Genomic DNA, 15,455 nt, shown 5'->3' with positions numbered 1-15,455 from the left:
CAAGACCGAACAGCATTTTGTTCTGTTATACGTAGGGTTGCCATGAGTCGTAAATGACTTGACAGCAACTAACAACAACAACATCCCACAGTGTAATACATCCATGCCCTTCAAGTACATGAACTTCAACTCCCAGAATTCTGAGCAATGTCCATTCTGGACAGGAAATTCTAAGAGAAAAAAACCTAGTTATATTATAGCTGATATAATATTAAGAATATTAAGACTCGCTCCAAAGTTTCATTGAGCTCCATTACTGTAACCCTGTTCCTGGAAATTATACTTACAATTGTAGCCTAAAAGAAGAAAACATTGACAAGGACATTCAGATAACTGTAGTAAATTATTGTTTGTATTTAAAAGCTGTGTTAAAGCTTAAGTCTGACAACAGAAAAAAATGAGGAATAAATAGAGAAAGAGGGTTGATTTCCATTATTTTTACCTAGTAGTGCATTTCTTTAAAGCAGTATTTTTCAAACTTGGCAACTTTAAGATGTGTTGAAGTTTACAGTTCAACTGTAGACAAGTTGCCAAGTTTGAAAAGCACTGCTTTAAACTCAGGGGGAGATTTGGGAATTGTGCTGTGCTTATAAAATGGCTGCCTCAGCCTTAAGCAATAGCTCTAGACTGAAATGTGTGAGCGCTTCCAGTATTCAAGGTTACAGAGCTGGTTGTACCTCTGAGATACCTCATTTTTGCCTCTTTCTCTCTTTTAAAGTGTGCTTGCACAGTTTTCTTTTCAAATCTAGTCTACTACTAATGTCAATATAATTTCACACACCTTTTAGGATATAACAGGGAAAAAATATTAGGACTCATAATTGGCAGATTTTCTAGTATAGGGGCTGAGTTATAATTTATCTCCTGGTAGACAGGTTGCTCACATCAGCTACCAAGTGCCTATTTTCACTTGTCCACAAAAATAAGAAAGAGGCTCGTACTAACTAAACCCTCAGAATGTCCATCCAAGGCAGAATTTCTCAACCTTTCTTCCCTGGAGGAACCCTTGAAATAATTTTCAGGTCTCAGGGAACCCCTGCATAAAAATATTGTTTTGATAGTTCAAGGTTCATTAGGGTAAACTGTAAGCTGAGTTGTGGTGTGTAAAAATTCCCATTACTGTGAGCACTTGCATGGCATGGCATGGCATGTGAAATAAAAAAGCAGTGTTTATTTTTTAAAAAATCATGACCTCTTGTGGAACCCCAGTTGAGAAAGGCTGGCCTAAGGTATTGTTCTGTTGTGCAATTGAATTGCAATTTTATGGTCAAGATTTCATATGGTGTTACATATTTTAAACTACTTTTATTTGTATTTTGTGTTAGGCTGGTGTATTATGGTTACAAAAATAAAATTCATCCTGTTCTCCATAATAAAATCTTTTGGCTTCCAATTCAGCAAAATGAGTTCCAGATCTACTCGGAATACTGCAACAACCACCCAAATGCCTGTATGGAGCTTTCCCGGCTTGCCAAAGTGAACAAATATGTCTATTTCTTTGAAGCCTGCCGTCTCCTTCAGAAGATGATTGATATCTCTCTGGATGGTTTCCTCCTAACGCCAGTGCAGAAAATTTGCAAGTATCCCCTACAGCTTGCAGAACTGCTGAAATATACCAATCCACAGCATAGGTATGGAAAAGTGAGGATTAAAAAAAAAAAGATGGAAGGGGAAATGTCATTACATTTTAGTTATCCTAACTCCTTTTGTTTGATGCCTACTGCAAACATTTCTTTCAAATTAAATTTAAGCATCCTTTTTCTTACAGATTTAACAGGTTATTCATTTTGTTTGGACATTTTTCATTTCCTTCCAATAGCATTTGAAAACTGGTTGCCTTATAACAGAAGGATTCCTGTTCTTACTGACTTCAGTAGAAGAGAATGTCTGTAGCTCAGGGCTGAACTATGGAGTTCTTGGTGCTCTCTGAGCTTGGTTGTTTGCTTGTGAGGCACTGATAATGTTACCTAGCTGGGTAATTAAATGTCTGCAAGCAAACAACCAAGCTCAGAGAGTACCAAGAACTCCACACTTACTGGCTTTTCAGTTCATGAGCAGAAGTCTTTTCTTAGGTACAGATAATCTGGAAAAGTTTGCAGATATGAAAGGCAAAAATCATGCAGCCCAGAAGCATAAGTAAGTGTTATAGGATTGGTGCTGGTTTTAGAAGCTTCTTCTATGAAATCACGAGACTTTGCCCACAATTTCCCATTGCCCTTGTTAGTGTTGGAAGTCCTGGCAAATCCAGCATGCCTCATTTGCATGTGAATTAGCATGTAAATTGAGTTGTCCCACAATGCAACTCTGAGGAAGCTGTTTGTTGCCACTCCCACTCCCTGTCTCTCTCTTCCTCCTCCTTTCACCCAGGGAGAAGCAAGCATGCTGCTCTGCTCTCCATTCATCAGGGCCATGTGCTCGGGCCTTGATGAAGAATTCTGCCCCTTTCTTCCATGCAGCTCTTGGCAGCTGTAGGGCTGAGAGTCTAGGGCAAACTAAGTATTTAGAAAGAAAAGAAGAACAAAGGAACTTCATCTTTTCTACCAAGATGGATGTAACAAAAGCAACAATAAAGTCAGTAAGAATTCTTTTACTTATCTTAACCTAATCTGTCTAAGTGTGTGATTCTTTATGCTTGGGAATGCTGAGTGTGTAAGATCAATAATCTGTGTTTCTCTGACATGCTCATTAAAGCTATTTTAAGATAATATTCTTTTTCTGTGCCAGCTTCTCAGTTGTGTTATAAGTTCTGCTCCATTTCAGTGGTTCTAGCAGGCCACTAAATTGGCTTCAGTTAGAAAGTTGCATAAACTGCAAGAGAGGTAGGAAAATAATAATACATTTCCTAGCAGAATCAACAGAGGGTGGGGGAGGGCCAGAGTAATGCCACTTCAACACTTGGAAAAAGAAGCCTTGAAGAACAATCAGCATAACTGATAGTCATTGCAAAGCTTTGTAGTTTAGGGAAATAATAAACCAGCATCAGGATATTAAGTACAATATTGTAAGTTCTCCAAACAGCAAGTGGGGAAACAATTAAAATTGGGGCAACTACATCTCTTTCTCTCAAATGAGATAGTGGTAGATATCCTCATATATCATTTTGACCGATAATTTCCTTCCTAATTTCTGGCACATTGGAATAGAAGGCTAGTTCTTTCACATTTTTGCTCAATTTTTGCTGATATCTCTAAAGGAATCTATTCTATCTGTAGGGATTTTAAAGACGTTGAAGCTGCTTTGAATGCCATGAAAAATGTAGCACGGCTCATCAATGAAAGGAAGAGGCGTTTGGAAAATATAGATAAAATTGCTCAATGGCAGAGCTCAATAGAGGACTGGGAGGTAAAATGCAAACATCTTCAAAACAAGGAGCTATATGAGCATTATCACTGCTGATATGTGCAAACTCATAACTCTTCTACTGGACAAGAGAATATCACAAACTATCCCATCCAAATTAATGTATTTTTACATATTTTAATTGATACATTTAATCTATTACTTATATCTGCTTGTTATTAAATTAAATAACCCTATTTATAAGTTTGCAAATATTCCTATATGTTGGGGCCAGATGCTTAGCAATAAAAACCACAAATTAAATTAATTCTTAGTCTGAATTACAGTTACCCAGAAATATTTTGAGTGTAATTAATCTCATCAGCTTTGTTTTAAAATGGACTGCATTTGTTGAAAGTAGACTCTGCTTCTGTTTATACTGTTCTATACTTCAGATCCTTAGGTGGTATGAATTGTCATTGTTTTCTTAATGAGTATCAACACAAGCAGATCATATGGTCATCTGTCAAAGGATAGCAAAGTTGGGAAGTATTTTCCTCTATCTGCCTTACTGAGGAAACAGAACGGGGTGGATAAAGGAAAGATCTTCTTTTAAGCTAGTCATATGCTGGCCACAGTCCAACACAAAGTTAAATGTATTGAAGGTAACTAGAATAAATGCTTTTAAAGATTCTGAGTAAATGTGCAAGTCTGTATGTATGTACTGTACATGTGCTTTGGATCACCTCTGTGTTGGATTGTGGCCTTTTATATCAATAAAAGAAGATTAAAATACAGGGTATGTTTACTGTATGTTTGGTAATCATACCATTTCTGGGAAATAAAGTCAATTGGATTTCAATACATAAAATCAAAGATCTCATGGGTAGAGAGGACATACCTGTATTGAAGTTCTAAATCTGCTCTGGGTAATATACAGTACTTAGAAGTAAGTTTCACCAATTTCAGTGAGGCTTATTTTCAATGAAGTGTACTTGGGACTGCAACCTGTATGTTTAAATTTAGCTCTAGAAAGCCATTCTCCACTGCCATTTTCAAAAGTACTATCCTCTAGATAGTATGTTAGATCACAAATCTCTTTATCCCCAAAGCATGCTGCCTAGTAGAAAATACTACTCCAACTAGATTACTTTCAACACATACTTTAGAACAGAAGACCAGGTTATAGCCAAAAATCTCAACAAAAGATTATCTTCACAGGATTGAATGAAAGAGAGAGTCTGACTGACATAAGCCAGATGATACAAGCTCATGAGAACTCTCAGGAAAGTATGGCTTAAGCTAATATTTAAAGTTGTAGATATTTAGGAATTCCACCAACTAGTTTTCCTTTTGCAAGATCTTTTGTCCACTTCTGTGTAATAAAATGTTTAAGGATGACTGGCAATGATGAGTCTCAGTATAGACCGACTGATTTATGTAGGATTAATTGTGCCAATTGGGCACTTCCCAAATGGAGTCAGATCCCTCTTAAAAATAAGAATAGCTTTTTAAAAATAGCACTAAGATCATTACACGTTGTTTCAAACGCTTCCCATATTTCCAATGGGCAAAAGAAAAGAAAAAAGAAAAGAAAGAAGGAAGGAAGGAAGGTAGGTAGGTAGGTTGATTTGGAATGGTAGCAAACTTTTATGTGTATGCCCTGATTTCGAGCCTTAATGAAAATACCTCAGAGGATGCAAAATTGGAAGATGAATAATAAGCCATTTGTGGCCCTAGAGACCTTCAGCACCAGGTTGCTGTATGTTGCTTACCCTTTTCTGTGGAAAAGAAAATGATGTGCCCTTCTGTTTTGATTGACAGGGTGAAGACGTCCTTGTTAAGAGTTCTGAACTCATCTACTCTGGAGAGTTAACCAAAATTTCCCAGCCGCAAGCAAAAAGCCATCAAAGAATGTTCTTCCTCTTTGATCACCAACTTGTATGCTGCAAGAAGGTAAGCTAAAGAGCTACTGCTGCCTCGGCCCACATAAACTGTCTCCTGGTGGCAGCAAAATTATATCTTTTCTCAGTTGCTTTTTAACGTTCAGCATTCAAGCATTTTGTTTAAAGAACATGGCAGTGTGTTGGGGGTGGCTTATTACACTAAGCATCACTATAAATAAATCAAGGACCTGGTGTGGGGGGGTGGAGGGGAGAACTCTGCAAAAGTGCCTATACGGCTGAAGTTTCTTTCAGGCTGGCTTTCTGTGCATTTGTGCTAAGGTCATTAGTGAAAAAACCTGCTGTGATCTATTCTGCAGCGCTGCAGGAAAGTTATGTATTTAGCTTTTATAAAACAAAAGATGCAGATGAAAAAGCTATCAAATTAAACCCAATAGAATTGCCATCCACATTCTTCCTTAGGATTTAAATTCTGATGGTATATGACAAGACAAAGTATTCTACAAATATTTCCAACCATATATGCACCCATTCCAGTTAACCATTAAGGTGCATGCCTAAGTGAGAAGCTTCTAAGGATAAAAGAACAGGTGTTATAAGAGGTATCATAATCTTTACATCAGTGATTGTGGACCTTTCCCTTTTATTTGTTTATCTAGATTTTTAAAAAAAAAACAAGATTACAATTAAAGCTTGATCTAGTTATAGTATTCTAGTTGTGATGTGTACAGTATGTCTCATGTGAACAATTGCCAAGAATTATGAAATACTTTGAAAACCCACTGAGTTGGTGATAGAGAGAAGTTGTGTATAATATTGTAAGTAAATTAGTCAACATCCATAGCTGAATTGCTTCTCGCCTCTCCAGATGTTCATACATACTGTCCTATTTGTTGATATTTAAGATATAGACAGCAACATCAATATTCAGCACTCAATGTAAAAGAACATAATTTTTGGCCTAAGCTCCCGAAATTAATAGTGCCCTTAAAGTTCTCTCTCAAAATTGCACAATTTCTAATCAGATTCATAAATGGACTAATGGAACTTCTAGATTTATGCAAGTTTTAAAGAAGACCTTCTGGGTGCTGTATTTTTCCTTCCCTCCACATACCTCTAATAGTTATCATACAGCTGGAAGAGACAACCCTTTTGATGGCTGGGCATATACGAACTCCTACAGTACTGTATTGTTGGAGTTTGTGCAGAGTGCTGGAAAGCATTTGGCCCAAGAGATCAGAAAGAAGACACCAGGCATTTCAACAAAAATAATTGTATTTAAAGAAAAAAACATAGAACATAAACAGTTCCTCATCCAGAGCCTGGATGGGATCAAAAGCTTCTTAAATACAAAAGAGCATATTTACAAGTACATGCACTCATCCAAGTGTGCTGAGCAGAAAGAGGCTGCAAACAGGAGACGCAAGGGGCTGGCTCTGGCAGAACTGGCTTATTTAAATGCAAATTAAGCAAGGAAGTGGAGGATGGTTTCAAACTACAGTTTTCCAATATAAGGTCATTGACACTTAAACCTTGTTGCATTTTAACCTGAGAATAATCAAGCTGACCTGTTGACTCTGCCAAACACTTAAGAAACTATTTGTTACCATGGTAACCAGGGTGTCTTTGAGTCTCCTTAGTCCAAGCAGAAACAAACAAATACCAACATGTATGTCATGGGTACTCCTATAAAATGACTACTACCAGATGTGGCTGGTTACAAAATGGTTGCCATAAAAGACAAATTAGTGAGAATATCCTTGCTATTTCCTCTAGCCCTTCAGCATGCTGTCTGCATCCCTGCTTGTCTTTGTCCCTTTCTAGAACTTTGCATAGCTTTGGGCTGTAGCTGCCTATTGTTTTTGTTTCCCAAGTGCTGATGGTGCTCTGAGCTATTCTTATCAATAAAGAATGTTAGAGATTGATGCTTTGCAGTATACGGTACATCCTTTTGTAAAGTGCATTATTGAAACCAGTGTCATTTTAAGTAGTAATATGTCAGTATATAAAAAACAAAAATAAAAAAGTGTTTTTGCACATTTTCCCACAAAAGTACAGTATATCTCCAAATATCATGTGTTTACACAATAAAACACATGAATGAAACTAATGGGAAACTAATGGTGGGTAGGGGTCGATGGGAGTGGATGGGTAGTGAATATATGTGATTGGACTGGATTGAATCCTCATCAGTGACCCATATTGATATCCCCCCCTCACCTGCTGTGCATTGGAGGCAGGAACAACTGGGGGTGGTTGTTTGTGGTGCCAGGTATGAGCATGGGGTGACTGGACCTGGGGGAAGGGTAAAGAGGGCAGGTAGTTCATCACAGTTGTGACAGGCAAAGGAAGATAAGACAGGAGGTTGAGGGCAGGCTGCTGAGGGGTATGACAGGACCAGTAGCTGAGACCTGTCCCACCTTCTGGCCCTCAGCACTCATCCCGAAGGCCTGGTTATTGGATCCTTGGTGGCTTTGGACTCTGGCTGTTGCTCTTGAACACCAAGTTGTTATATAGTAAGACCTTCAACACCCATGATTTAATTGTGGATGAGGCAGCCAACCTGGCATGCATAGCCAAGACCTGTGTGGCCTTAGAGGAGAGAGTTCTCCTTTTGGAGATATGCCCATCTGGGTTTCGAGTTTGGCACCAACTGTGACTCCAGAGCAAGGGTGGTGGGATGCCACTCTGAGGCCTTTAAAAGACCCTGCTTTTCAGGTAACTGGATGTGAGATTCTCAGGATGAAGTTGGGCTCTTGGGAGCAGGGGGTTTCTTGCTGTTGTACGAGTCTCCCTGCTGCACATCATCATTCCTGCCTCAGTGCTAGACTCCATTGCCAGATGGGCGGTGGAATCCCCAGGTCTTGTGGTCCTTGGGGATTTCAATCTCCCCCTGGGTGTGTTGAGTCTGGGGCAGCTCAGAGGTTTATGCCCATTATGGTGACCATGGACCTAATCCAAGGAATTGAGAGCCAAATACATACTGCTAGTCAACCCTATATCTTTTGTTAATCTCAGGTCAGTTGTAATGTGATCTCAATGTCGAGAGCATTACCATCAGTCCATTGCAATGGACAGATCAGCATCTTACTGATGCTGCCCACCCCTGCAGGGTGGTAGAACCTATTAGATTGGATCACCCCAGGCAACTAATGCACCCTGCTAGATTCCAGAGGGAACTTGGTGTGTGTGGTGGGGTGCTCCTGAGGATCCAGCAGTCCTTTTTAATATGACCCATACCCTGTTGGGGAGGGATGAGTCAAACAGTAAATCTCCAGGCTGTTGTGAGGAGTATTATAGGTATTTAACAGATAAAGTCATTGAGATTTGCTCAGAGTAGGGCAAATCCTAATGAAGTGATGGAAGCAAGGCCTTGCATGGTGAGCTGGAATGAGTTTGAGCCAGTGGTTCCTGAGGAGGTGGACAGAATCCTCAGTTTTGCTAACCCAGCCACCTGTTTATTAGATCCATGTCCCTCCTGGTTGGTCAAGACCTCCCAGGAGGTGACATATGATTGGTTCTATAAGGTAGTAATGGTTTTACTGAGGAGGTAGTCCGTTTAAATATTAATGCTAATCTTTGTAGCAATGTAGCCTTGTTACAAAACAGTATTTTCCCCTCATTATGACACCCTTTTCAGATCTTTGATTTCCTTGGATAATTGAGAGAGAGAGGTTTCAGGCCCTCAAGCTTGCAATCACATGATTGTAGAGCTGGTTTGCCTTACATAGTTTGCTAATCTCTTCTTTCCTGCTTGGAGAACTTCATATTCAAATAGTATTCTAGTCCTTGAGGGGAAAAAAGATTAATTTAGTAGGTCATGTGCTCATAGAATATAGAATCTATCTACAAGATTACCAGAATAATTTCTTGAAGTGGAACATTTCCATGAAGATTTGGTATATATTTGCTTTATCAGTTTTCCTGATACCAAATATACCAAAGCATATTTAAAGAACAGAAATACATAGCCTTCAGAGAGCATTTTTTGACAAGTTGCTTGCTAACCTAAGTAAATGTTCTTCAGAATTGCATGAGTTTCTTGCAGTATGAAACATTCCACAGACCAACTGGGTATTCATGTGACTATAGCAAAATATCTTTTAGAAGTAGAGTTTATAGGCAATCTTAAAGTGTGCAGATATTTTAGATTACAGTTTCCATAATGTCTTGCCTTTAGCCATGCTGGCTGGGGTTTATGTTCTAGAACTTCTGGATGGTACCTACCATTACACTAAGTGAAATCTCCCCCAACTCTCTTGGAAAACAGTTTTGAATTTTTCATAAAAAGGGAATTTAATGTAAATCTTGAAAGTAAATATTTGTTTCAGATAAGGAGTAAGAAAATCCTGTATTTTGTACATGGCAAATGGTTATTCTTTGGCTCAACAGTCATGTTTCAGAGAAGTGTGAAAAACTGTAGTGGAACATGCCTGCTTTTTTTCCTCTTAGGATCTCTTACGGCGTGACATCCTCTATTATAAGAGTCGGATCAATGTGGATCATATGGAGATTCTGGATGTGGAAGATGGGAAGGATAAAGATTTCAATATCACTGTTAAGAATGCATTCAAACTGCATTGCCAGGACACTGAAGAAGTCCATTTATTCTGTGCAAAGAAACCAGAACAGAAGCAGCGCTGGCTCAAGGCATTTGAGAATGAAAGGAAGCAGGTTCAGCTTGACCAGGAAACTGGTATGCAACAGCCATGAACTACCACTGCGAGCCACTCTGCTGAGAATGTCTTTCACTGAACTTTCTTACACTTTAAACTATGTATTAAACCTTTAGAATGTTCCCACGTCACTATTGACTCTACCTCCTCAAGAGTCACATGCTGTATAAATTTCTATCACATGTAACTTTTGAATTTTTCCTAATCTTACTCAAGTGCTTATCTTACAAATCCAACTTTGCAGAGTACTCATAAGTAAAAGGTAGAGAACATTGGCCCTTAAGGTGCTGCTGAAATACCAGTGAGCAAGGCAGTACGGTCAATGAGGAGGAATGCTGCGAGTTGTAGTTCAGTAACATCTGGACGTAGGATTCCCATCCATGCGCTAAATTAGTATCCTCCAAACTAATGCAATTCCACGCTGTTGGGTCTGTAACTCCTAGAATTGCCTGCCAGCCAGTACTGTGAATCGTTAGGCTGACCAGGAATTTTAGGGATTATAACCTCAATATATCTGGAATAGATTAGTTTGAAGAAGGCTGCTCTAGGACTATGCGGTAGTATATCCCTTTATCTCCTCCCATGGTGACCCATTACCTGCAACAACTTTTCAGCCTTCCTCTTAAAAATTCTTTCTGAAAACTAAACTGGTTTCTGAACAACTCTAGCCTTATTTTCTCACGGTCTCCATTCTTCTCTCTCTTCTTCTCAGACCTTCATCCATATTTGTTAGTTGCTATCTCCTCTCCTCCATTTAGTCAAGGATTGCACAGACTCCATGTTCTTTACAATATTTATTTCTGGGAGGTTGCAGAATTATACAGTAATTATATTGTCCTGATGTACAGTACACACTTTGAAACAACAATAAACTTATTTTTGACATATAAAATTAAACTACTTGGTATAGTTTCTGCTGCATGCATTGGGATTTTCTGCTTGATATGCCCCTTGTCCTCTGCGCATATATTTGCATGATATACTGTAGCTTGAAAAGCCTAGCTGGATTAACAGCTTCTCTTTCATCTTCAAGGTTTTTCCATCACTGAAATGCAGAAGAAACAAGCTATGCTTAATGCCAGCAAACAAAATCAGAGTGGAAAACCAAAAGGCAAGTCAAGATAGATGTCTGCCCTCCTTGGTAACCTCTCCCCTAACATATATATCACAGCTCAGTGGTCTAAAATTATTAGAGTTAATAGGCTACAATCCAATCCTGTGTTTAACTTGAAGCTGCAGGTAAAGGAACACCTGTTCAAAGGCCAAGTAATCACTGTAGAATATTTTGGCTTTATTTGATGGTATGGGAATCAGAAAGGTAACATCAAGTTGAACTTGAATCCTGGTAACCTCAAGGGCACATCCATGTAATTTTCATGGCAGTAATTAAGAAATGCTTTACCACTGCCTTCTTGAAGAATGTGTTTTTAACATCTCAGTCTAGCCCGGTGTTTCTCCAACTTGACAACTTTAAGATGCGTGGACTTCAACTCCCAGAATTCCCCATGGCTAGCCTATAGCCCTAGTATTCCCTGGACATCCCACATACAAGTACTAACTAAATTGACTTTGCTTAACTTTTGAGCCTAGACAAGGTTGGCCAGATGCTGTCCCCTGCTGGGGCAGGAAAGTCATAGCATTGACTCTTTTATTAAAAGAAGCACTGCATGCAGGATTTTACATCAACCTGATTTTACTGACTCTCTAACAAGTTTTGGAATGTGAAGATGGGATGTGGTGGACCTTCCCAAGTCAAACCTCCACCATTGCCCCCACCCCACCCCACCCCACCCGATTGAACTGCATGTAAATACTAGCATGTTGCTCTCCACTTCTTCTTTCTGATCTTCTTTGATTTTCTAAGTTGAAGGGTATGGCAGTGTCTTTAAACTTTAATTTAATGAGGAGACAGCACTTGTCAGAAAACAGGAGAAGAAGCTGAGTAAGTAACTAAGTTTCCCACATGAAAACTAGGTGTTTCCCAGAGCCAAGGACAAGCTTCCAGGACTACGGACTCACTGTTTCTAGCTGCTTAAGCTTCATGATCGGCATAAAACCATTAGTAGCCCCTTGAATTGTAGCAGAGATACATTGCAAAATGAGTTAATTTGGATTCTGTATTAAGGGTATGTTAGTTTCCAAAACTATACTAGGATAGCTTTTACCACTCTGGCACTCTCCAAATGTGCAGAGAATGCAGCTTCCATGGGAATTTTAGGAGTTGCAGTCCCACCACATCTAGAGAGAGTAAGAGTGATGAAGTCTGGAAAATATGGAGACATTTCTGAGAAAAATAACCAAGAAATAACCTGTAGAATATGTTGCAGCTCTCTCCCTTTCTTCCCTTGTATTCATAGTAACATTTTGCTGACTGAGTCAGGTCAAAGCAACACATAGGAACAGTGCTAGGGTGGCATCATTGCAAAGAAAGTAAAAAGCAGACTGAGAGCGGGGCACTCCAGCTCTCACAGGGGGCAGTACAGAAGGTGCAGCTATGAAACATTTTTTCTCTTTCCTCATTTCATTAGCAGTGGTCACCAGGACATACTACGATTTCTTGATGCGCCAGAAACACCCTACTCTGCCGACAAACCTTCCACAGCAGCAAGTCTTCATGCTGGCAGAGCCCAAGCGCAAACCTTCAAACTTCTGGCAGAATATCAGCAGGCTGGCACCATTTCGAAAATAAGGGGAAGCAGCCTGACCTTGTGCCTGAATCCCTTTCAAGAAAGCACTTTATGCTTCAGCCCTGCAAGCCCAAGCACTGCCTCCACCTCCTGGCTTAGCATCCCCCGTCCGCCTTTACTTTGGATCAACTGGAAGAGCTTCAAAGTGTTCATGACCTTGTGGTGTATGTGTGCATGTGCGTATGTTGGTGAAAATGAGCTGAGACTGAGTACCTAGGAGAAGACTAGAATCATTTTTTAACAAAAACTTCCTCTCTTTGTCAATTTTCTTCTGGACCGCCCTTTCATCTGGGAACATTTATTTTGGGCTTCAAGAAAGGCTGACAGGAAAAGATGACAGTAGATGAGCAGCTACCATCACCTCTTGGCCATTTGCTCTGAGCAGCTATTTAACGTTCCTACTGGTTCCCATTTTCCTGGGATGAGGGACTTCCCTCCTCTTACCCAAATTTTCAAAGATCCAGAATAGACTGAGCATTCCCAGGGATCAAGTTTCATCTTTTCCGATGAGAAGGCCAAACAGCTGATCTGGAACCAGTACTTGATTGACTAACCCGAAGCGTGGCTAACAGCCAGGGCATTTGCAACCTAGTTAAGTTAATGTATGTCATGGGGGAGGGGGAAATGAGCCTGAATTACCTTTTAATTACTTTTACTTTCTACAAACAATTTATCATAGTTCCTGGCCAACTATAACTTTTCTCAATGTTTTTAAAATGTTTATTTATGTAACAGTGCAAATAACTGTATTTTGTAAGTTTGTAATCTGTCTTGTTGGGTTTTAACTTGATGCCTCGTTTGCCTCTTTTTTTCCACTGAAGAAGGCCAACATTTGGAAGCCTGTATCAGCCTTCCACAACTTGATGTCCACCAAACCTGTGGAAGTCCCGTTTCAAGAATTCCAAAATAGGCACAGTGAGCTTCTGGGGATTCTGGGAGTTACAGTCCCAACATATCTAGGGGGCACCAGGTGGAAGAAAGGCTGGCCCATGTTCCTAAAGATATATGACATAGATTTGTCTAAAGATTAATTTCAGACATGCCAGACACTTACAAACTAAGCAGTATTATTTGGAAACTATCACCTATGCAACACTGCAGAGGAAGTGAGGATGCTTAACAGAAAGACAGGGACACAGATTTGCCAATTTCTATGGAGAGTGTATAATCAGACACTAACCACTTGAAAATTGATGGCACCCCCCCTCCCCATATAATCTTTTGATTAGATAAAGATTTGCCTTACAATAGTGAAATAGATAGAAGCCATAACTGACTGAATCCCATTGTTTAGGGATTTCCTGATACTGTGAAATTAAAGCGAAGAACCCAACCTGCCCTGGCATGACACTATTGCAGGGGAGTGAGTATTCAGCAGTGCAATGCAAGATGCAGTGTCCAACTGTAGCTGACCAGCCTTCGGCTATAAAAATCCAGAAGCATGTACAGAATCATTCTTGCACTATCTCTTTCCCCCTTTGGAGGGGTTACATTTAATTTCATAAAGAAAATTGTAAAACTGACTTTTACTCTGTGTGTCTCTTTTTTCTTATGCAGAAATGTCTTCTAGCCCAATAAGCATGTCCTTTGCATTTGATTACTCTTAAGTGAACAACAGGGACGTGGTGGCGCTGCTGGTTAAACCGCTGAGCTGCTGAGCTTGCTGATCAGAAGGTCGGCAGTTCGAATCCGCGTGACGGGGTGAGCTCCCGTTGCTAGTCCCAGCTCCTGCCAACCTAGCAGTTCAAAAACATGCAAATGTGAGTAGATGAATAGGTACCACTTCAGCAGGCAGGTAACGGCGTTCCGTTTAGTCATGCTGGCCACATGACCACGGAAGTGTCTATGGACAAACGCCGGCTCTTCGGCTTTGAAACGGAAATGAGCACCGCCCCCTAGAGTCGGACATGGCTGGACTTAATGTCAAGGGAAACCTTTACCTAAGTGAACAACTAGTCAGTCTGTCTTGGAGCAGTGGGCACACAATTTTCGTTTCATACTAGGTGTATCCTTGTATTTAATGTATCATTATGTATCTGTAGTTCTACATACTGAAATGGTGGATGACTGGGTTTTATTCTCAAGAAAACCAGACAATATGGGAGAGGGTAGGATAACAAATGTATATGACCAAAGTTTCTAGGAAGCCAGAACTCTTAAAAAAAAAAAGTGACATAGTATGGGTGAATTAACATCTGGTCATGCTGAGTCACAAATAGCAATCATGTTAATTATGCAGTTCATTCACTCTCATGTTACTACATGAATCAATCAATTTGAATAGATCCAGAATAATCAGGGAAAATTGCAAAGATAACAGCCAGATAATTTGTCTTTGAATTAACACTCAGTTCTCATAACCATGTGGACATAATCATGCTGGTTTTTTTGGCCACAGTACAATACCGGTTCCACACTGTCTTCTGGGATACCTTTTCAGCTTTCCAGTCCAATCTACAATCCTGGTATTCCATTCCATCCTCTACTCAAATGCTAATTGGGTGAGAGTGTCTAGTATTTTTTTTAAAATCAACCTCCTTCAGACAGGTGCTGCCTCCTGCTCACACAATATGCTCAGCTGTGCCACAACCACACTTCCCATCAGATGTTGCACTTCAACCAACCTTTGTGACTTACCATGTTGCCTGAACCTACTATGATACTGGAAATTAGGAGCTATAGTCTATAACAAACCATTCCAGTTCCCCCAAACCTGAAATGGCTATTTCTGAGTAGGATGACATAATAAAGCACAAAGCCTGATTAAACTGTGATGTGGAATAGAGATGATAGTGTCCATGCAGCTGTTTAACTGAGCTTTTTAGTATGTTGCATCAACACAGCCTATACAGATAATATGCTAAAGTTGCAGTCTAATCACTCAAGCACACAGCAGTTAGTCGAGGGAA

General features: G+C 39.8%; 1 protein-coding gene across 1 annotated transcript in view; it reads left to right on the top strand.

The window, feature by feature from the left end:
• Window positions 1–14,069, top strand: part of ARHGEF4 (Rho guanine nucleotide exchange factor 4) — a 122,406-nt gene extending 108,337 nt beyond the window's left edge. Inside the window, 7 exon segments of the mRNA XM_063306951.1 lie at window positions 1,399–1,631; window positions 3,213–3,342; window positions 5,104–5,235; window positions 9,636–9,879; window positions 10,893–10,970; window positions 12,391–12,488; window positions 12,491–14,069. Of these exon segments, the coding sequence (XP_063163021.1) occupies window positions 1,399–1,631; window positions 3,213–3,342; window positions 5,104–5,235; window positions 9,636–9,879; window positions 10,893–10,970; window positions 12,391–12,488; window positions 12,491–12,763 (1,188 nt within the window). The 3' untranslated portion in view covers window positions 12,764–14,069.
• Window positions 14,070–15,455: the final 1,386 nt, after the last annotated feature.

Source organism: Candoia aspera, chromosome 6, assembly GCF_035149785.1.
Source record: "Candoia aspera isolate rCanAsp1 chromosome 6, rCanAsp1.hap2, whole genome shotgun sequence".
NCBI classification, from domain to species: domain Eukaryota; kingdom Metazoa; phylum Chordata; class Lepidosauria; order Squamata; family Boidae; genus Candoia; species Candoia aspera.
The sequence above is the reverse complement of the archived record's forward strand: the minus strand, read 5'-3'. Positions and strand labels throughout refer to the sequence as shown.